The sequence below is a fragment of the Syngnathus scovelli genome, chromosome 1 (assembly GCF_024217435.2).
Source record: "Syngnathus scovelli strain Florida chromosome 1, RoL_Ssco_1.2, whole genome shotgun sequence".
Classification (NCBI taxonomy): domain Eukaryota; kingdom Metazoa; phylum Chordata; class Actinopteri; order Syngnathiformes; family Syngnathidae; genus Syngnathus; species Syngnathus scovelli.
The window spans coordinates 27,896,494-27,918,980 of NC_090847.1; the positions used below are offsets into that span (position 1 = coordinate 27,896,494).

The window sequence follows — 22,487 nt, forward strand, 5'->3', positions numbered from 1 at the left end:
AACTTCCACCCCGTGGGCCATTGTACGTTGATTTTTATTTTTTTTGGGGCGTCGTGATCTACTTAGATCGCCGCTTTATTAGCGACATCTGTGGAGTGTGCTTAAAATTTATTCATTCCGCCTTTGCAATATTTAGGTCATAACATTTGCATTAGCTCTCGGCGCAATCAAGATGGAGGATCCACAAAGCGGTGCCTTGAGATACGAGTGACGCAACCTGTGAAATTTCTCTGGCAATTATGATTTTGACTTTGCTTCTTTGAATTGGAATCAACTCTCGCAGTTTGCCAGAACGTAGACAATACTTCAAAAAAAGAGGCTTGAACATGTCAAATTTTACTCCTAATTGAGATTTACTGTCAAATTAAACAGAATTTCACGTTGGTTTCTCAATTTAGCTTGATGCTAACAAACAATGGCAAACCCCATAGTCATGCTAACAAACCTTTAAGCCAAAAGACAGTTCAACACAAATGGTGAAGCAACATGTAGACAGACAATATACTAGCGCTCGTAGGTAAATATTTTATTTTATTTGATCCTTACTGAATCAGTTGTGAAACGCCTCTGTGTACGTCGCTACATCTGTATTATGTTGTCGCCGGGCGGATTTATGAAATACAAGAGCGATCAAACACAATTATAGTATTTCCATTCTAATGGGGACCGGTGACATCATATATTTTTTTGAACTTTGGACCATATGGAGTGACGGCTTGGCGCATAATGCATCGCTCTCCGTGATGACAAAGGTTAATGAAACGTTTGCACGTACAAGCGCTGACCCCGACGTTTTCCACACCGCCTGCCCGCACTCCAAAAAGTGCACGCCGTTCATTTTAGTCGTGACTCCCGCCTCTGGCAGCTTGCCCGTGCATTGCATTGCGGCCCGGCTCTCACTCAGTTTACCTCGTTGAAATATCCTGTTGAATAATAAATGGAGCCCATTACAAGCTTGAAACAGTAATGGTCAGACCTTGACCGAGCGTCTCTCCGCCGTCACTAATCGTTCCCTCGTAGTGCTTTGAATGAAGCATGCTCAAATATAGAACATTGAATGAAACTTTCCCTCCACTTTTTCTTCTGGCAGAGTTGTCAAGACCTCACCCACATGCCCTCAGGGTCAGAACCGACGTATAACCTTCAAGTCCTTCTCACTGCCTCTGGCGACTTGCTTTAAGCCCTATCTTCGACCACACTCATTTATTTTATTTTTTTTACATTGAATGCTAATGAACCTCCATAGGTGTCAAACTCGAGGCCCGGGGGGTCAGATACGGCCCACCAGATCATTTTATGTGGCCCGCGGAGACAAATTGTCTCGTCAATACTAAAACTGCAAATTGTCGTCACTGTTATTGCTCGATTTTTCATTACCATGCATCTGTTTAAATTATTTGAACGGTTTTTACTCGTCTCTAATTTCAAAATTTGTTATTCATTAGTTTGTTGTGTAGTCTATACTGTATATTACATTATGGATGTATGCGGGAAAAGTGCCCGAAATCCTTTTTAAAGAAAGAACAGCTTCCATGAGTGTGATTTATCAGTCGTCAGACAGTCTCGGATTTGGTGGGAAACGTCTCACGGGAAGACATTAATGACATAATTAACAAATTAGCAATGCCTGCGCACATTACGTAGCTCACAGTACGTTGATAGGCAGAAAGTTATTTAGATGGCACACCGATAATTGCATGACACGCAAGAGATGATCCCTCTCGACGCTTTTGCATAATGAGTCGACATGAATCCTGAGCGCCAAGGCCCCCGTTTGGCAAATTCACCGCAGTGCTCCTCGGTTAGCGTGGCCTTTCGGGACGCATTCCGAATCGAGAGAGGGTCGCGCTTGTCACGGAGCGACAACCTCCGCACGGTCGAGCGGGAGTCTTTTGTGCCCGCGTGAGACGGGAACAAATCTGAAAAGGGGCCATGTGTTGGAGTCGGAGGCACTAACGCGCATCAACTTCTGCTCGGATGAACTCTTCCTCACCTCAACAAAATCAGCCTTTGGCGCAAGACGCCAGGAAGTGAGAAGCGGCGGAATAGCAACATTTGGATCTATAACGCCTCGTTGCCACTTCTCCCTTCAAATATGTCACAACACAGTCCGGGAAGAAATGTGCGTCACGTAACCGTTAGTACCCTCCACGCTACATCTAAACCAAAGTATTTAGAGAAAATATGAGGTCACCCCCAATTCCTAAAATAACACCTGGATAAGCCAGCCATTCATTTTCCCATGCGGTGTCCTCATCAATTTTGTTGATGCTAACGATTAGCGTTAGCTTATATTGTCTAATCGGCAAGCCCACGCCGCGTTGCTTCTATTTTTTTCTTCGAGAAAAACCTTGTTGTCCCCTTTTCCCTTCCTTTCGGTATGTGTGGAAGAGGCCGTGTGTGTGTCCTTGGAGAGGGCTTTTTCCTCCTCTCCAATTAGTGCTAGCATACTCGGCAAACTGCTTACATTGTGGGCCCCGCCCTCGTCTTCGCCTTGCTGTGAATTTCCCAGTGGTGACAGGCGAGGAATGAGGACACTCATTGTCTGGCCACAGAGAGCCAGGCCATACATTTTTAACCAGCTCCGACACCGACGTCCTCTCCCGACTTTGCCCCAGCCGCCGGCCGCGACTCGCTTGAGTCGATCCCAGTGGGGGGGCCACTTCACCTGGGACTGCAAAAGTCACCATAGTCCCCTCCTTCCACTCGCTGTACGCATTTGTGTGTACGCGGCTTTTGTCGGTGACCTTCTGCTGTTAGAAAGAAATGATTCACTCATTGATGTTATTTGTTCAGGTGACGGGAGCTTCCTGAGTCTTATCTTAGTCCTTTCTTCATTGACTTCTTGCTACCGTTGACGGCTACGGCTATTTTAACTGGGCTGGCAGAGGAACTCCAACATTTTTCTTTACAATAATATGTTGTATGTGCGCACATTAGTCTAAACACACCATTCTGATTATCATTATGTTTGCGGAATATAAGTTATAAGCAGCAAAATGTACACGGTTTTATGGATCTCAGGGGGCGGCCATTTTGTCACTTGCTGTCGACTGATGATGACATCATAGTTGCCTATCAAGTCACAACCAATCACGGCTCACACGTTTTCACAAACTGAACCACAACCAATCACGGCTCAGTTTCTGAAAACCGGTGAGCTGTGATTGGTTGTCACCTCGGAACTATGATATCATCAGTCGCTAGCAGGTACCAAAATGGCCGCCCCCTATAAAAACAGGTGAATTTTGCTTGTCACAAACCAAACATTAATCCAAACAATGTGTTTCGACTAGTTGGACTGCACAGAGTATATTACTTCAAAAACAATTTGGGGGTTGACTTCCTCTTTGAGAGAGAAGCTCTTACGTAAAAGTAAATGCGCTTGTTTTGTTGATAATGCAACGCACAGATATGTAATTGCGACCGTCAAAATCGAACGTAAACTCTTAGTCCTACCCTATCGTAAAGTAGCTCTTGCGTAATCCCGCCCACTAACAAACAATATGTAATAAGAACATCACACTCCTTGGCGGAGGTGGGGAAAAATAAAGTCTGCCATAAAAATGCAATTACACCTGAAATAGCAGCCACAGCGGCGGAATCAATCTCCCCGGACAAGGTCTCGATAAAAGCAACCACATCATCAATCAGCGACAACGAGCTTCATGAAATATTCACGTGTGATGTACACCAGGAGATGGATGTAAACTATTAGCTAAGAGATCACGCGTCGGCGTTTGTCCACCAACAAGGCTATTTTGAGGACCACTCACTCACTCACTCACTCACCGGCCAGCCAATCAATTTTCATGATGCATCGATCAGCCACTTGGATTTTACTCGAAACCATCATGTAGTTCCGCTACGACCCTGCCGTGTCGGGGCCACATGACGATAAACTACGTTTCCTTTGGGAGTCATTCCAGTTCCAACGATGTTCCTTTTGCTTACTTTGAAGCCAAACTAAAGGTTGATGTTACGTTGGAATAGAAAATGTTCTTGAAGGAACCACTGGTATAGAAAAATCGTGCCCTTAACCGCCTTTGGGTCTATCCCCTTCACTGATCCTTCCCCGAGCCGCTTTCTCCAAGACCATGAATTAGCCCGAGCTTTCACCTGGGACGTGTCTGTAAATGAAAGCCTTTGCGTTTGGTCTCCGAGCCGGGATGCGGCGGGCCGGCTCGGTTCTTCTCGGCCTTGCCATGCTCGCCATCGCGACAGTTTTTTTTTTCTTTTTTTTTTTTGTACAGCTGCCTCTAATCCCGTCTGTCCTGACACATCGCAAGCCGAAATCCATCGGCGGACATCTTCTTAAAGTCACTTTGACGGTGACACTTTGGATGTGACACGAAAGACAAAAACATGCGAACGGGACATTTTTAGATGTCTGACGTAGCATAAAAAAAATATAGCGCTGTTAGCATTTGTGCTACAAACAATTTAAGCATCTTCGTCAGCACCTTGCAGCAGTGACATAATTATTGGACGCAAAATAGTTGTGAAATTATCTTTGCGGTTTATTGTTCATTATATTTGTTAACTCGAACAACCTTGCCTCAAGCGCAAAGTGTAAATAGCCGACCAAAGCAGACCCCTTGAGGGCACCTCTCCATTCTTTGTCTATTCAGCTTTTTCCCATCGTCGGTATCCCCAAAGTGGAAGCAATTTGTTCAGGTCGGTTGCTCAAAAAAAGTCCTCCCCGCATTACCTTTTTTTTTTCAAATCCAGAAAGAGTGAGCATTGCTTGCATAATCTATTTCTTTATTCTCCAACGTCGTCCGCCCGGAGGCTCGCAAATATGCGCACATTATGCACACAACACACACACATCGTGTTTCTCATCGTTGCCTATTTGTGTCTTCCCTGTCCATATGTGTATGTGCGCACACAAAGCTGCGTGTCACCTCGCATCTTCTCAAGCCCCCTTCGTGCTACTTCCCTCTTGTGAGTCACAAAGCGACACCGCCATGCCCGTGCATGTTCCCTCCCGCTCGCTCGGATTAAGAACCGCGGCCGCCAAAGGAGAGGCGAACGAATTCAGTTTTTTTTTTTTTTTTGCTTAGCGGGGAGTGGAGACATCGCACGCGTGTTTCATCACATCGCTCCTCGCTTGTGGCCTCCTCATGGGAGCAGAGGAGGCATGCAAGAGAAGTGTCAGTGAGGTTCTGCCTCGGAGCGGATCAATACGGCACCGTTAGAATGATACTAAGTGAATTGAAAGGCTCGTAATGAGCTGAGGGTCTTGCGGGGGGGTGACGAGGAACACGTTGTCCACGGAGCGCACCTTGCAGTCTCGTGTCCGTAAGGAAATCCGAGCCGACGCCGCAAAGCTGCACCATTGAGGCCCCGAGTCATTTCTCCTCACAGGCCTGCCGTGTTTGCTCTCGTTGCTTTTTTGACTTCTGCTGACGCTGCAAAGTGTCACCAATCGTCCGATGTGAGGTTTTTTTTTTTTTGCAAATGAATGCTTGCCCTGTCGTTGTCTTCGGGGCCTATGGGGAGACAAGAGATAAAGACGATTTGCGTTCCTCGGGTAGATGTTGCTGAAAACGCCATTCTGTGCTAGCTGCAACGGTCTCGACTTCGAATAAATGGCCGCGTATTCAGAATGGAAAAAGTAATGCAGTTACTTTACCGATTACTTGATTTTAGAAGTTACTTACTGAACATTTTAGAATGGACTTTACTGATTATTTGATTTTTAAAAGGAACCAAGTTAGATCACAAGTTATTAGTTGCGTTCAGCCAATGCCGACAAAACCTACTTAACATAAAACTGACTGGTTTGGCCAATATTTTTTTCGGAAGCGAATTTAAGGGGGCATCATCTTTATAAAACGTATTGTTGAAGAAAAAATTAGTCTGTATTTCACTGATTATAAATGTCTGCTTGTTTTTATTCAAAAAACGACTTCACCTAAATTCCTTTTTTCTACAGTACAGTGTATATTATTTATAATGTGACTTTTTTAATTGACATACGTAATTGATAATGGTAAATAATAGTAGTAAAGGTAAAACCCAAGACTTATGATTTACACTGTTTATAAATACAACAAAAATTCAATTGTGTGTTAGCATTACGCTAGGAGGAGCAGTCCAAAGGCTAAATAGTTTGATTGTCTTAATTCTTTTTGTTTTATATTGATTACGTTGTAAAGTGCGAGCCACTTCAAGCCATTTATTTTGACATCTGTTGAATGAAAATACCTCCGGCTATTTTCAACTATTGTGAGGATGAAGGATGGAACCGACGAAAGCATTTTTGAAGTTGAAAAGATATGGCGCAGGCAAGGCGCCAGGCCACCCGCCACTCCCCCCCCCCCCCCTTCTGTCAGTTCGTCGTCTTGTTATCTACGCCAGCCTTCTCTGTCTTTTTTCGCCGCGTGCTGTCTCACTCGGTCGCCCCTGAAACCCTCGCCTCTTTTTGGCTCAGATAAGGCCGGCGAAGCCGCAGGCTGCTGGGCTGCTTAATTGGAAGCGGGAGAGTCTCAAGGCCTGACCACTGAGCCTCGTGCTCTTTTACCCAAAACATCTTCGGGCACCAGGACAGCCACACGCGTGCTGGCGGGCACACACGCACGCACACACGCACGTACGCGCAAGCACGGCGCCACCCACGCACTCCAACCTAATCGGCCATATTCCCTCGTCGCCCGCAGCGAGCATTTCACGCATGCACAACATCGCAACAGGAAGTTGTTGAGTATCTTCCGCAGAGAGATAAAGTTGCATCGTGTAAACATGCCGGAGTTGCCCCCCAGCTGCCTTGGATGGCGCTTGAACATTCCACATGCAAACCTCGCCCCATGTGGCGGAAATCGATGAAATGTTACCTCGCTTCATCCGGGGCATGGCTGTTACTGTGAATGAAAAGTAGCTAACGCTAATTTTTTTTTTTTTTTTAAACCAAATTAAATATAAATGAAAATGACTTTGGGTAATTGTGGTGAAAATGTCTTTTTTTTTTTTTTGTCTTTGTCAATTAATGTTATACATGAGCTTTCATTTTAAATGTATTTATTTTTTATTATTTTTATTTATTTTATTTTATTATTGCTGTGCTTCCCAACAGAAGAGGGAAGACTAAACAGTTGTTTGAGTATCGTAGTTGACTTTACTTGGTATTTAATCAGCTTTTTAATTTTTTTATTTTTTTTAACTTGCACTCAATAATCAGAACATTAAAACTAATACTGAAACGAATAAAAACTGAACTTTTATAAAGCATTTTCCTCAATAAAAAACACCCCAAATTAAAGAAAATTGCTCTGAAATTGGATTACAATTAACTGAATAATAAAATAAGTAAAAAATAAAGAAAAAAAAACCCCGAAAAAAGTAAATAAAAGAACATTAAAACTATTACTGAAACTAATAAAAACTAGACTCAAATAAAGCATTTTCCTCAATAAAACCCACCAAAAAGCTAAAAACTTGCTCTAAAAAACTAATTACAGCTAACTGAATAAAAAAAAAAGTCAAAACGAAATAAAGGAACACCAATAAAAAATCCCAAACAATCGCGATTCACCCGTCACGTCCCCGCTACGTTCAGGAAATCTTTCTATATTTTGAAAACTAGGCTTCCTAATCACTGACCTTGGGGTCAAAGCACCCGAAACGACAATACAACCGTATTCCGTCACCTCGTCAAGGTACCGTCGCCGCAACGGCGAAGCGACGAGGACTCGCGGCGGCTCAAAGTCGAGATTAATCTGCCGCGCTAACGGCAAGGCTAAAGCTCTTGATCTGCTTCATTAGCATCTCCTCATCGGGGATAAAAGCAGTTAGCGGCGCCGTTCTACTGGCGGCTTAGAGATGACGAGGCCCATCCAAGCAACCGCTGGAGCTCGCTCGCATCTGGAGGGGCTCCAAAAGCCAGCTTGGCGTTTCACTTTATTACCTCCCCCAAGGAAGATGGGCTCCTTTCCTTCGGTTTCACTTTCCTGTTTATTTTCGTTGAGACAAAACAATCTTCCCCTTATTGTTGCCAGGACTTCTTTCCCCTGAAATGACTAAGCGGCACTTTTTTTATCCTAAATTCGCCCGACGCCACTTATGTTTTTTTGCACGCTGCCCATGCCGAATATTAAAAGTTTCTCGACGTGAGTCTCTGGTTAATTAGAGCGCGGCAGCAGCGGCCTCATGCTGACGGATGCTTCCCCGCTGAGCTTCTTACAGGATAGGATTAATGACTCCTGCCTGCGCCCGAGTGTGTGTGTGTGTGTCTGGCTCGAGTCGTAAGTGTGTATTAAATGCGTATAATCCTCGCACACTGATGCTTGTGCACACCGATGAATATGTAAATATGTGTTTGAGCTATAGTTCCTTTAGTCTTTGTCTGGATTATTACAATAGGACTTTTTCAAAGCCATTGTCGACGTCAGAATTGGAAATGAGGCGCAAAGTAAACGCCGAGTGGCGAGGATATATAGTTCTAGTGTCCTGCATTGAGTCTGAAAGAAAATCTGGAGGTGTTTATGCTTTGTTACACATGTCAGATATTACAAAGTCTAACTTTGCCACAAGTGATGATGTCAAGATATGAAATGGGACAGTTTGGGCCATAGAGTCCTCAAGTGATGGGGGAGGGGAGGGGAGGGTTGATCCCGATGCCAACGTCTCCCACGGGGTTGATGGGGGGAGGAAATAGGTCGCTTCTCGCTCACATGAGCGTGCAGCAGTCTCGAGGCGTCGATTTGACAAGGAGTCGGGTCAGGGTGTGTAGACTGCTCTTTCACTCAACTTGCCTCTCGTGATGCCACTGAGAGAGCCGTCTTTTCTTTTTTTAAGGCAACAGCTGAGACGCATCGGGGCACGAAACGGAACGGCGCTGGATTTAGTCCTTTACATTTTTGACGGGTGACTGAAATCCTTCCGTTTGATTCAAACGACAATATTTGAAATATTCGTAGGAATTCAAGTCCCTAATGAAATGACTCCGTAAGGGCTGCAAGCACAATCAAAGCATCATGAGCTTCATCCACAGAGACGCCGTTATGCCTCCAGTCTTCGTCTGTCCTTGAATTTTGCCAGTCAACAAAATGGGAAAGTCAAATATTCAGTTTGAGCCCGTTCGTTGGAAAAGCTTTCGGATGTCACAGGGTTGCCTCGTCGGCAAACACAGACGGACTGAAACCAAAACAACAGATTTGATCGCTCACGCATTTGTCGCGCCATCAGTCTGGCACACATGGCGTCAAATAAAAATTACATTCCAAGCAGAAGATTGTGCCTTCTCTTCCCGATTAATAAAAGCATCACCCAAAGAAAGACAGAAATATATTGCCGCCAACTTTAGCACTTTAGCGCCCGACTCAAGGCTACGTATGTTTGCTATCGCTAATGACCCGCTGCATAGATGTGTGATTCGCACGTCTTAAGATCCGCATTCATCGGGCCGACCTCCGTCAAGGCCAAACAATACTCGCATCATGGACTTACTGAATATACCTGAAACTGTTCTTTCTGTCTTTCCCAGGTCTTGCCTCGCCCCCATCACGATGGGACTCACCTAATTCGTCTCGCTCCAGACCAAAATGGCTGTCCACTGAAATCAGGAGATCATTGGTCCGAGAGAGACCAAGAAGAACTCGCCCCCAACCTCCCCCTTCCTCGTCTCTTATTTTTCATTCCGTTCCTCAGAATCTAAGAGGCACCAACTGATGGAGAGGCGAAGGAGAGTTAGGATAAGGACAAAGAATTAGATCAGGGAGATCTGGAAAGAACTGCTGAGTCGTCAGGAAATTTGGAGGGGAAAAAAAAAAGACCCCTGCTAGGCTTTTTCGCACGTAGCTCCCAAGAGTGAATAATTATTACTCACATTTCAAATCTATTGACTGCAGCAAAAAAAAAAAAAAATCCTACCTCTTAAATCATGATAAGGGGCTTGAGATTCCCATGGTGGCCCTTGTTGGCACTGGCCCTGGTTAGCCTGATCTCCAGAGCGAGGACACTGGAGTTTGGGGGGGCACCCGGCCAGTGGGCCCGCTACGGCCGCTGGGAAGCCGGCTCGGTGGGCGAGTTGAGCTTCAGCCTGAAGAGCAACATCAGCAAAGCTCTCGTGCTCTACCTGGACGACGGGGGCAACTGCGACTTTCTGGAGCTCCTGATCGCCGGCGGACGCCTCCAGCTGCGCTTCGCCATCCACTGCGCCGAGCCGGCCGTTTTACACCTGGAGACGCGGGTCAACGACGACCGCTGGCACATGGTCTTGCTCACCCGCAACTACCGGGAGACCCTCCTGATGGTGGACGGCGAGACCAAAGTGGCGGAGGTCAAGTCCAAGCGCAAGGAGATGGCCGTGGTCAGCGACCTGTTTGTGGGCGGGATCCCGCCCGACGTACGCCTCTCGGCGCTCACCTCCAGCACGGTCAAGTACGAGCCCCCCTTCATGGGCTTGATCTCTAACCTGAAAGTGGGAGAGACACCCCCAACCCTGCTGAACAGCCAGGGCATCCAGAGCGACCTGGAGTACCTGTGTACCAAACAGAATCCCTGCTTCAATGGAGGCTTTTGCTCGATCCAATATGGAGAGGTTCAATGCGACTGCACCCATACCCGCTTCAGGGGGAAATACTGCAAGGAAGGTAAGTGACCAAACCTGTCTTTGAAAAGTATCTTTCGTCCTCCAGAAACCAATCAGAGTTTTCAAGACTCTAAATTCGTTGTTACATTATTGTACACATATTGTTCGGGTTTTGTTGGATAGCGGGGATGAATTAGGATGTAACGTCTTGGTAGATCTACCTGAGTAGCAAGGCCTCATAATGTAGTTCTTGAGGTTGATCTTGGTCCCGAGGCCACCTTTTAAGGGTCTGTTTTGAAAATGAAGGACTGTCTCAATCTTAGACAGGATGAGGACTATGAGTTTTTTTTATTAAGACTAGTTGAGATCAGGCATGTACTAGTTCTTGCTTGGTCTCGATCAGGCCTGTTCCAGTTGTCGCTTGGTCTTCATCAGGCCTGTACCAGTTCTCGTTTGGTCTTGATCAGGCCTGTTCCAGTTGTCGCTTGGTCTTCATCAGGCCTGTACCAGTTCTCGTTTGGTCTTGATCAGGCCTGTACCAGTTTTCGCTTGGTCTTCATCAGGCCTGTACTAGTTCTCGCTTGGTCCTGATCAGGCCTGTACCAGTTCTCGCTTGGTCATTATCAGGCCTGAACTAGTTCTCGCTTGGTACTGATCAGGCCTGTACCAGTTCTCGCTTGGTCTTGATCAGGCCTGTACTAGTTCTCGCTTAGTCTCGATCAGGCCTATACCAGTTCTCGCTTGGTCTTCATCAGGCCTGTACTAGTTCTCGCTTGGTCCTGATCAGGCCTGTACCAGTTCTCGCTTGCTCTTGATCAAGCCTGTACTAGTTCTCGCTTCGTCTTGATCAGGCCTGTACTAGTTTTCAGTGAGAAAGGTAGAAGCCTGGGCTTCTTTCTTCCTGGAATGCAGTTTCACCGTACTATTTCACAAATGCCATAGCGGAATTTGTTTTTGTTGCCCAAAAAAAAAGATCCTGCTCACCGTGTTGTTTCTTGTGCGTGTGATTTCTCACCCAGATATACGTTCTTGATCTTGTCTCGGTCTCGACTTCCAAAAGTCATATTTTATTCAGCTTCTTGCGGGGTCTTATAGAAAAACAACGGGCTCGAGCGGTATGAGGTATTTTCTTGGCTTTGCAACCATATCCCAGACTTGATCGAGTTCCTCGGGGTGAGGTGGCCCAATGGAGTACAAGAAGGACTCGAGGTTAAAGTCAATTTAAAGCCATCAAGGGGCCCAGAGGAAGGATTCACTCTATTGGAGCACATCTTATTTCGACGACTCGTTTTTATTGAACGGTTGAAATAGATGTGACACGATGAGTCTTTGAAAGAGCGCAGACGGCGGAGTTTAGAGATATCAAACACTGTTGGTTTTCTTTTCTTTGCGGGCCTTTTGTCTCTTTAGCTGCTTCAAGTTCTCCTGTGCTGTCAGCTCGTGTCAAACTCGCTTACGTTTTCGACCTCCTCCTTCCTCCCTCCCTGACACATCCCATTTCCATATCTTCTGTGCTTGTGCCTCGGCTGCACATTCATCCAGCTCGCCGGCGCTGCCCCTCCCCCCTCCTCTCAAGGCTATCTGGGTTCTCCATCTCTTCTTCACCTCCCAACAAGACACTTCTCTCTCTCTCTCTCTCTTCCCCCCCCCCCACACTTATCTCTTCTTTATTTATTTTTTTTTACCTTTGACCACTGTCAGCACTTTGGCTCCCGCCGCGCTTACATCTAGCTCCCCTCCCCACCTATTTGTTTCACGCTGACAAATTCTGAAATGGATTTTGCTCAAGTCCAATGATTAACAATGGGGGTAATAGCGTTGGCATGATGTGACAGGAGTTCAGTGGCACACTTTCCATCAGCCTTGTCTTGTAACGGAATACAAATATACTCGGTTAGTCTACCTAAAGAAAAATGTTCACATCTCACTACATTATTTATTCATCGTTATTATTATTATTATATTCATTTATGTATTATATATATATTTTTATTTATTTATCTATTTTTATTTTTGGGGATAAATGAAACAAAAAAAAATTTAAGATTCTCTTCTATTTATTCAATTTTTTTTAATAGCAGGTCTACCAGTTTTGTTTTTGCAAGGGAATTTTGAACATATTCAAAATTTCCTCGCAACAACAAAAAAACACTAAAACCGTCGGCGAATGTTTGTGAACAAACCGTGACGTGAACGTTTGCCAACTGTTGCAACCGTTATTTATTATTATTATTATATTTATATACACTATATTATATGATATTTTTATTTAATTATTTTTTTTTTTGGGGGGGGATAAACGAAACAAAAAAACATTCAAGATTCTCTTTTTTTATAGCAGGCCTACCAGTTCTTTTCTTTTTGCAAGGGAATTTTGAACATATTGAAAATTTACTCACAAAAAAAAAAAAAAACACTAAAACCGTTGGCGAATGTTTGGCGAATAAACCGTGGCGTGAACTCGCTTTGGCTACTTTTGCCAACCGTTGCAAATGTTCGCCCCTCATTGGCATATTTAGTCAACTTAATATAAAAAAAAAAGTACAGCAACGGTTAGATGCGTTCAGACTTTGACTCACATCACATTTTAACACGGTACACATTCTTTCCTATATCGACAAATACATAAAAGTGGTGGATGAACGAACGAGTGATTTCCACCCATATGTCTTATTTTCCGAAGAGCGACTTCTCTCTTTGCTTTGGACAGATTGCTTTGTGGCCAGAACGTAATCACGGCACGGCCCTGATTGCCATCAAGTTGCCACGTGGGAAGCGCTGAGCAACCTTTCAGCAGCTTCACAAAAGCTGCTTAATTCACTCGCGTCTGTTGTTCAAGGCAGCCTTGATAGCGCGCAAAATGATGTCACTGCTGGTTCAGCCTCCTCCTGCTGCTGCTCGACTTTCCGTCTTCCTCTCCGCCTGTCTGTGCGCTCCGTGTCAAATTGCCGCGTGGCGGATAGAAGCTCAATTGAGAGCTGAATAGCAATGCGCCGCTTCAGTGACTGCGGGAAACGTTTGTCCTTTGGAAACGGAGCAGCGGAGCAAAAACAAAAAAACATTCGCTCCGTCTTAATTTTTCTTCAGACGGGTTCTTGGCTCGGCGTTGGTAAATCGGGTCATTATGGCCGACTGCCCGTTCGGTGATGTATTTATTCATTTTCGACAAACAAGTGGACAGCGGGAATGAATATATAATTCATTCAGAATTTAATAGATGATCACCAAGTGCTAAGATTCAAATTGACAGATCGGACAGATTTTTTTGGAGCCAACCGAGGTCTCGCTTGATATACGCAAATTGAGATTTGAGAATTTTTGTCCTTCAGTGGTTTTGTCATCCTGAAATTGACCTTCTGGTTTGTTTTGTTCCGCACATTTCTTCAAGCCAGACATGATTTATCTCCTGTTACATTTATTTGAATACAAACTGCCTGAAATGAACGTTTGGAAATGATTATTATCCACGCTACATGCCCATTGCTACGCTACGTGCTAACGCAGTCATGTAACTCGCATTGAATCCGTAAGTTACTTTTTCATGGCAACCGCGGTAGCGTCCCGATTTGTATAAAATGCGACAAAATTCCGCCGCGCAGGACGCCGGCCATGCGGGAAACGAGTGGCCTCCAGCAAGGGTGTCAATCGAATGTTTTCCAGCCCAGCGCTTCCCTCGCGCGAGTCTGTCAGGTGAGACCTCGGTTGGCTCCGAGGTGCACGGCCGCCCGGGCGAGCGTCTGTCAGATACAATTAAATCCCGCTGTCAGTCGTGGAGGAGCGAGCGAGCGAGCGTTCTCGCTCGCGTGGCGGCGCCTGACACCTACTTGACGCTCCAACTTGGCAAACTCGCGGAAGTGGTCGCGATTGCTCGTGTGGCGACGGCGCCTCTTTGCATTCTGATCTGGCTCCTGAATCAAAGCTGATGACGGATTTGTTTATTCAATCAATGTGATTTGCAAGTGACAAGACCGCCTATGGTGTTAATGTGGCGCCAGAGTCACCAAATTACAAAGGAAATGAGCTCCGACTGCCAAAACGCAAACTGCTTCTGCTGCTGTCACTCAAATCCCACGCTGGTTATGCTAGTAGCGGCCAAAAAAAAAGACTTCATTATCAATGTTCTTCATTCAGGGCAGTATAAACATTTGACTGCAGTTTGTTTCTTCAAAACCCTGTCAAGAGAATTTAGAATTTTTTGTCGATTTGATACCTACACTCAAAAAAAAAAAAGCGCTTTCCCTTCGGATAGTTTGCTAGCGTGACCGCGTTAGAGCGCCTCGTCGTTGGCCACAAGTGCGTGCACATCAGACGGCTGCTTTAGAGCGCGTCGTCGTCCACCACGAGTGTGTGCGTGTGACTGAGAGGTGGTAGAGCGAGGGGGCGGAGTCTAACCTGACAGTCGGGACAGGTGCTTTAGAGTGCCTCGTTGTTGCAGTGTGTATAAAAGCCTCAAGACAATTTTATATAGGCAGTTACTGGAGGGTTTCAAATTTAGGGGAAAAAAAACTTTCCAGAAACTTTAAGGTGCCAAAAGTTTCCTTCCGCAGTATTTATCTCTCTTTACAGCCGCCATATTTCACAGCCAGTGTAATTCATCACACATTAGCATAAACATTGACACCTATCCTGGCCAGGAAAATATTGACTGTCTCTTCATCAAAAGTCTTTTATTTGCCAAACCGGACTGAGGCTGACGCATTTTTGGCTTTGGATGACACTGGTCGGCCTTTTGTCGTCTTATTCTCTGGCTAGCTACGCGGGCTTGTTGCCAGGCGATACGTCTGGGAGGCGAGGTCATCCCCGATGCTGCGAATTACACCATTTCACTGGAAATGCCGTTGACGGCAAAATAGGGTTAATCTCGTTATGCCCGGGGCCGGTGCCAAGTTTTTTGTCTTCAACAATGGACACTGCCGTCTGCCAGCTGTTGTCGCGACGTGACGCTAAGCCGCGCATTAACGCTAGACAAGGCGCGCGTCTCGGCGTCTGAATAAACAATGCTTGTTGCGCAGCCATGGATTAAATTAACTCCGTCATCGTAACAAAGTCATACAAAGTCAGTCATTATATTTGGAAATCGTGTTTTTAGTGAAGACATTTTTCAGGAACGTGACAAAGAATTCTGAGCCCGAAAGTTCCCTCCGGCCAAACGAGCCCTTTTTGTCATTTTCGAAACCAAATGGACCCTGTGGTTTCATTTCCGCCGTCGGCCGCTGACAATCACGCCGGACCGGCGTGTGATGAAACGGCGCTATCTCATTACCCATCAAGCGGGAAATGGCGGGAACAAGGAGTGGATTATTTTTCCTGGTGGACTTGGAGCCACATCATCCCCGCCCGGCGATTCGCCGCAATATTAAACGGCGAGGACTGCTTGATATCTTTGGCTTTGTAGAGCTAAAGCCATCAATAAAAAAAAAAGTCGACCCGACTTCCCGCCGGTTTCCATCGCGGCGTGGCGCTTTTACTTTTCCTCCATTCGGTCCTCGGCCGAAACGAAATCCGCCGTGATGCTTTTCATGACAATAACACATAAATCCCACAACACACAAAGCCGCTCGTGGAGGATCAACCTTGGCTTTATCCTGTTATCCTCCTCCATTGGGGTGTTAATGTTGAACTAAGTCGGGTTGCGCAATCGCGATCTGCAACATGTTTGTCGCATGAAAACAAACGGAAGACTAAACCCTCGTCGTAAGCGCTGAAGATGGAAGTGTTTACCCGGCCAAGCCACCACTGTGAGATGGCCTGCTTATTCACCATGTGTGTGGCATCGCATAGCATGGCACAGGTGGCAGGCAGCAGGGAAACAAGCGGGCCAGCAATCAGGTAGACGAGCACCGAGGTGGAAATAACAGTCTGGACTCCTCGGTGGCTCCGAAGGACCCCGGCGTGAAATGTGACAGCCGACGCAGCGTAATCTGGAAAATAAACGAGCACGTAAACAAACAAATACAGAAAGACAAACATAATTAGGTCATTTTTGGAACCGCCGCGCATAAAATTTCATGTGATGTCTTCACTTATTGGGCAAGCTTAGAAAAACGAACAGAGGAAATAAGCAGTGTTTGAATCATTCGGTGTCGAACCCGAGGCTCGGGGCCTGATATGGCCCGCCACAACATTTTTTGCGGTCCGTAAAGAGAAATTTGGCGTTGACTTTTTGTGTCAATACTAAAATTACAAATTGTCTTCACCTTAAATAAAAAATAGAGATATTTCTAGCAATTTGGATTATATCTTTTCAAAATATTTGAGCAGTTTTTTTCTGATTTCAAAATTAGTTCATCAGATACAATGCGGCCTGTGACAAAAATGAATTTGACACTCGCTAATTTTTTGGGGGGAAATCCTGTTTTTGTTTTTTTGGTCTTTTGTGTTTGAGCGTTCACATTACAATAAATTTGATCTCAGTCTGACTGGCACGTTCGAAAGCTTTAGTGGCTAAAACACGATGACATCATACCTGGCCTGGATCTAAGCGACGTCAAGCTTCCTGTTGTGTGACAGACCAGTCAAGTCCCTTCTGTTGTGTGTCTTCCAGAGGTCCTCTTGGCTTTTTTTCTTTTTTTTTTTTTTTTTTACGACTTGGCAGCAAGCCGCCGACCAGTCAACTTTCACTGCAGTGAAAGTCTGTGACACATCCGTCACTCACAGAGCCGCTTTTCTTTCAAGAAATTTTGGAGGAACGAAGGGGCGGGGTACGCTTCCTGAAGGGCCCGCCATCAACCCAACCTGTCAAAACAAAAGCGCCGTTCCTGCTAAATTTGGTGTCACAGGGAGGAAGGGAGCTAGCATTTGATCCAGCTAAATTATTGACACCGGTAACGATGGCAAAGGTGAAGTGAGGAAACCCAACGTGTTCTTGTCTCGCTTCGCATCTCGTGTATTTTATATTCATCTTACCTCAGTTGAATCTTGAAAAGGAATATTCAGAACACGTAATGAACTTTGTCACATTTAGACAATTGAGCTGTCAGACCTTGCAGAAAGTCTCGAGAAGAGCGGGAAGATTTCCTTTTCACTTGCTGTTGTTAGAATGGTCCAATAATCTCCCCCCCCCCCCCCCCTCCCCCATCTGGAAGTGTGCCGCTGCGCATTCTGCGGGAACGTCCTATTTGGCGACTCACTGACCCATCCGAACGCTGTCCCTTTGCATGACGCCTACAGCCCATTTCACATTCACTCTTGCGAACCAGACTGAGCGAAAAAAAAAAAAAAAAATGGCCGTGTCGTTATAGCCCTCCTTCCGGCTCTTTGGTTCTGTATTCCCTCCTTCTGTATTCTTTGCTTCGCCGGCCGCTCTCTCGATGAGAAGCCGCAAAGCCGTTGTCTCAGATTGACGGGCAACAGAACCGGGTGGGTTGGGGGCCCAGATGTGAACCGCTTAAGGTCGATCATGTGTACGTCTCGAGCGGAATGAACGGCCTCAAGCCCGAGAAAGTGCCGCAGTGCCACGGCACGGCCGCAGGCTCAACGCTGCACTGCGGACCTTGTTTGTGACCGGAGCATGCGCACGTCTGCTCCCGGGTCACGTTCCCATCCCGGGGTTTTGGGAAGGGGCTTGATTTGGAATAGCTCGATTGCTTCCAGACGCATCCGCTTTTGCAGCGGTGACCATCACTCCTCTACGGGGTGTAAAATGTGTTCAAGCGCAAACTTTAACGAGCGGAGTCAAATGGCTTCTTGTACGCTAACGAACGAGATTAGGCTGCAGTCACATCTGGTTCATTTTCTTTGAGTCGTTCGCTATCTTTTGAACCCCAGAGCCGACGTTAGGGCGACCAGATGTTTAGACCCGGCGGACTTTGCCCGCCCCGTCATTTTGTTCCGATCAATGCTCACAATATGAGGAAATGCAGTGTGCATCGATTACATTTCAAATTTTATTTATATCAGTTATGAGGACAAATCAGCGGAATTGTTATCGAAACAGTTTGCCAGTCGGACCCCGCGAGGGGAGTTCCGCCAAACATGGAGGTTGGCGGAGACGTGGGAGAGGGAAGCGTCGGTGGAAATGAATAAATAAAAAGGTCAAGTCATTATTTCATAAAAGCTCATTAACTTTTATCCCCCGCAAAAGATGTCGGCGTAATTAGAATGACGGAGCCCGGCTAATGAAAGCACAATAAACAGTTGTGGGGTGGAACCAAAAAATAATAACGGTGCGATATTGGCAGCTGCCCTTTCAAGGTTGGCATGAGGATAAAGAGAGCACAGATTAGGGTGATCCCGGGGTCACGCTAGCCGCGTTAGCACGCACGCTAGCCGCGTCAACACGCACGGTAGCCGCATTAGCGCACACGCTAGTTGTGACAGCACGCACGCTAGCCCCATCAACACGCACGCTAGCCGCTTTAGCTCGACTTTGGTCAGAGCTAATCCGGACAAAGCTTCACTCAAGACGAGCGGACGCCGCCTCCGCGCTCATCCATTATTGACTGGGTGCAAGTTTAGCTTTCAGCGTTTGTCGTTAAGCAGAGCGGCAGCGCCATGAATGATGGATGACACCTGATGATGCAGTCGCAAGGGTGCTGTAAGACCGTAATCAAGTCTGAGGCAATTGAATCACCTCCCGGCTCGGGTGTCTGCCTTTGACCTTCACGTGTGTGTGTGTTTGGGGGTCACCGCCGAAGCCGATACTAGAAAGCAATAACCCCGAATTGTTGCATTACATCTGCGGTAGCATATTACAAGCGATCTGTCTGGGCTCCAGGGACTCCGTGGACATTTGCCAGCCGCTTTTATTTGTCCGCCATCAGCCAATCTGGGTCAAAGATTCGCCTTCTCTCATCTCCGGCAACTCGGCGCCGACCTTTTTCAAACGTAAACTTGTGGCCTGATCAGCCGCTTCTCAGATCAAGATGGAAGCCTTTGAAAACGATTCACGTGGTCGTGTTTGAAAAAAGAAGAAAAAAAATCGGGTCCGTGAATGAAAGACGGGATTGCCAGCTGTCTGCGTGGGATGTGACGCAAAGACTGCGCCTGTCCCGACGCTTCATGTTGAATCCACAAAGTGCCAGTCATCCCGCACGGCAGATGGACAGATTTTAATTGGCAGGTACAAGCGACGGAAGCGTTCATCTGTCAACAGAACAACTGTTTGCAAGGCCGCCTCTGACTGAATGCACGCTGATGTCGTAAAACTGCAGACGTGTTCTAAGAAAAAACGAGCTCTCTGGAGTATTTATTATTTTCTAATCCAATCAGCATGTATGGTTTCTTACGTATATTTTGCGCAGCCTGAATGTATCAAATTTGCCCATTTTGAGTCCAAAAACCATCAAAGCGTGAAAAAATAATGTTCGGCGTCTGAGCTAATTAAAGTGGAGGCAATTTTGCATAAATAATGACGAAAATGTGGCAGCTTGAGAGAGTGAAGGAGAAGAAATCCATTTTACCCTGCAGCTTCATCTTCAGGAGAAGAAAAGGGGGCGGAGCCAGCGGTAATGGCAACTATTGATTCAGAAAATTGCTGACTATGCAGGTTTTTCATGTCAATCTGAAGAGATCACAATTGTTGAACTTGATAGTTGGTACCCAATTGAACTCTTGCGTATCTTTCGTGTCTTCGGCAAAACGTATTTGATGCCGGGCTTGACGAGATTACAGTTTGATGAGCGGATTCCTTCATGGAAATACTGCAGCCGCAGATTGCATACTGGGATCAGATTAAGATGCAATCTGATTGCAAAGCGGAACGCATGAAATAAACATCTCGCTGTCCGCATCCTTCCAGTCAAGGCAAGCCAAGGCGACTTTATTTACATTGCACAGTTGTGCTCCACATTATAACTAAAAAAAAACAAACATTGGGACACACCTGAGGCAAAATTTACTTCTGTTTTATTCCACTTGCGTGCAGCATAACACCTAAATGCTGCTTCACCATGTTTGCATTGAACCCTGTGCTCTACGAATTAAAACCGGTCTGCTTTGGGGTTTATATTCTAGCGGCCTTTCTTGAATATCTTCCAGACCCTAAGACATTTAGTAACTTATAAACCAGCATCATATTTTAAAAATCTATTCTACAACTGACTGGGAGGCAGTGTATTGATTTATTTATTGATTTATATATTTTTATCTGTCTTCTGTATTGATTTAATTAGTTTAATAATTCTTTTTATTTAACTTATTTAGTTTATTGAATTTATTTATTTAATATATTGAATTTATTTATTTTGATAAATGAACATCAGAATGAAAACCGACATGAATTTGCCGGATTATTGCTACAAAGCTAGTTTTCATTCGCATTCCTCAGGCAGGCCAATAGGAAAATATGACAAACATATAAATAGATAAGACACATAGAATATAAGTAACACAAGGGAAATGTAAGAATTGTAGAGGGCTTTGCTGCGGTCGGAACTCCAACGGCAGCGTTACGAATGATCTCCGGCGGTATATTGCTCTTTTGAGGGATTCCAGTCAGAATAGCATCGCAACAATCAAGTCTATCAGCGATAAAAGCACGGATTATTTTTTTCCTGATCTGCCAGAAGCACGCGAGCCTTCAATCTGGAGACGTTTTTCTCATTTGATGGGCGGTCGGATCCGAAACAAGATTTCCGACTTTAGCCTTTAAAGAGTGGTTTACTCACAGCAGTGCGTTTTTTTTTTCTTTACTGCCCAAAACAATTACCTCCGTTTGGTTTTGCTTTTGTTAGTGTACTGTACACAGCGTTGGCGTGGAATGAAATAATAGTTCATTAAAAAAAGGAGCCAGAATTGTAAAGACTAATTTAACAGTTGAAAGAGTGCATTGTAAAAAAAAAAAAAAAAATGTTTCCCTTCGTGGCGCTACTCATTTCATCTCCGTGTATTACATTTGACGATAAGAGCTTCAAAGGCTTTTATGGGAATGACCCACTTCTTCTTCTTTTTTATATGACTTACTTTTTTTTTTTAAATATAAAAGTCACAAGTGGGTTTGAATACTCTATTTAAAAAAAAAACAAAAAAAACGACCCGTTATTTTATCAAACAAAGCAAAGCGTTGACAGCTCAAGGTCCGGTTGACAAAAATAGGATGATCGTTTGTCACTTTTTCCCGATCCGAGCAAGACAAAAAAAACGAGCAGATTTTTTTATTAATTATTATTTTTATTTATTTTTTTAGCCTCGGCATCTGGCGTGAAGCCTCAGCGGCTGCCGCGAGCGTGTCGTCTTGTCTCTTTGTTTTCCTCTCGCCAATCAACTCTAAAGTCACGAGCTCGAAACTGTCACCGGCGTGTCTTCTTAGGCGATGACGCGTCTCCAAAAGGTCAGCGTGTCATTGTCACGCTTTTGGCCGACGTCTCACGTTTCCCTCCGTTACTCCTGGACCGGTTTCATATTCTGAAATTTAAAACTAGATGCACTTTTGCACCACTCGATGAACTTTTGACTTTATAAACACCCCCAAAAAATTGAAAGTATATGACTTAAAACACGAAACCAACATCCCAAGGCCTTTTTTGTCAAGTTCAGTAATTTCAAAGTCGGACGTCAAAAGCAGTCACCCCGGCGGTTGCGCAACAAGCAACCAAAGTCTCCGCAACATTTATTAGACTTCAAAAAAAAAAACCCAGCAACCGTTATTTTATTATTTTGCCACTGCCGCAGAGGTGGGAAGTTAATTTTTGTATTTTTTTTCGCAGAGGAAAATCAAAAGGTTTGTTTGGCTCCAAAACAAAATGAATGCGCCTGTGATGAAACAAAACAATAATTTCGTCTCGCTTGTCTCCCCGAGGTTTCTGCTCGCTTACGTTGTTTTACTAACAAATCTGGTCTCGACCTGCTTCGGGGGTCTCCTCTTCCTTTCCGAGAGTCAGTTGGATTATTTTAGCGCAATAATATCAAACACAAGGCCCGGGGACCAGATACGGCCCGCCATGTTATTTTACGTGGCCCGCGAAGACAAATTGTACATCGGTTTCATTTGTTAATACTAAAATTACAAATTGTC

General features: G+C 45.2%; 1 protein-coding gene across 3 annotated transcripts in view; it reads left to right on the top strand.

The window, feature by feature from the left end:
- The window catches only part of LOC125985429 (neurexin-2), a 241,842-nt gene that overhangs the window by 55,171 nt on the left and 164,184 nt on the right, over positions 1 to 22,487 (top strand). For all 3 annotated transcript variants that reach the window (XM_049748270.2, XM_049748288.2, XM_049748278.2), the window contains one exon: positions 9,488 to 10,595. In XM_049748270.2, coding sequence (XP_049604227.1) covers positions 9,884 to 10,595 — 712 coding nt within the window. In that variant the 5' untranslated portion in view covers positions 9,488 to 9,883. The remainder of the gene's footprint in view (positions 1 to 9,487; positions 10,596 to 22,487) is intronic.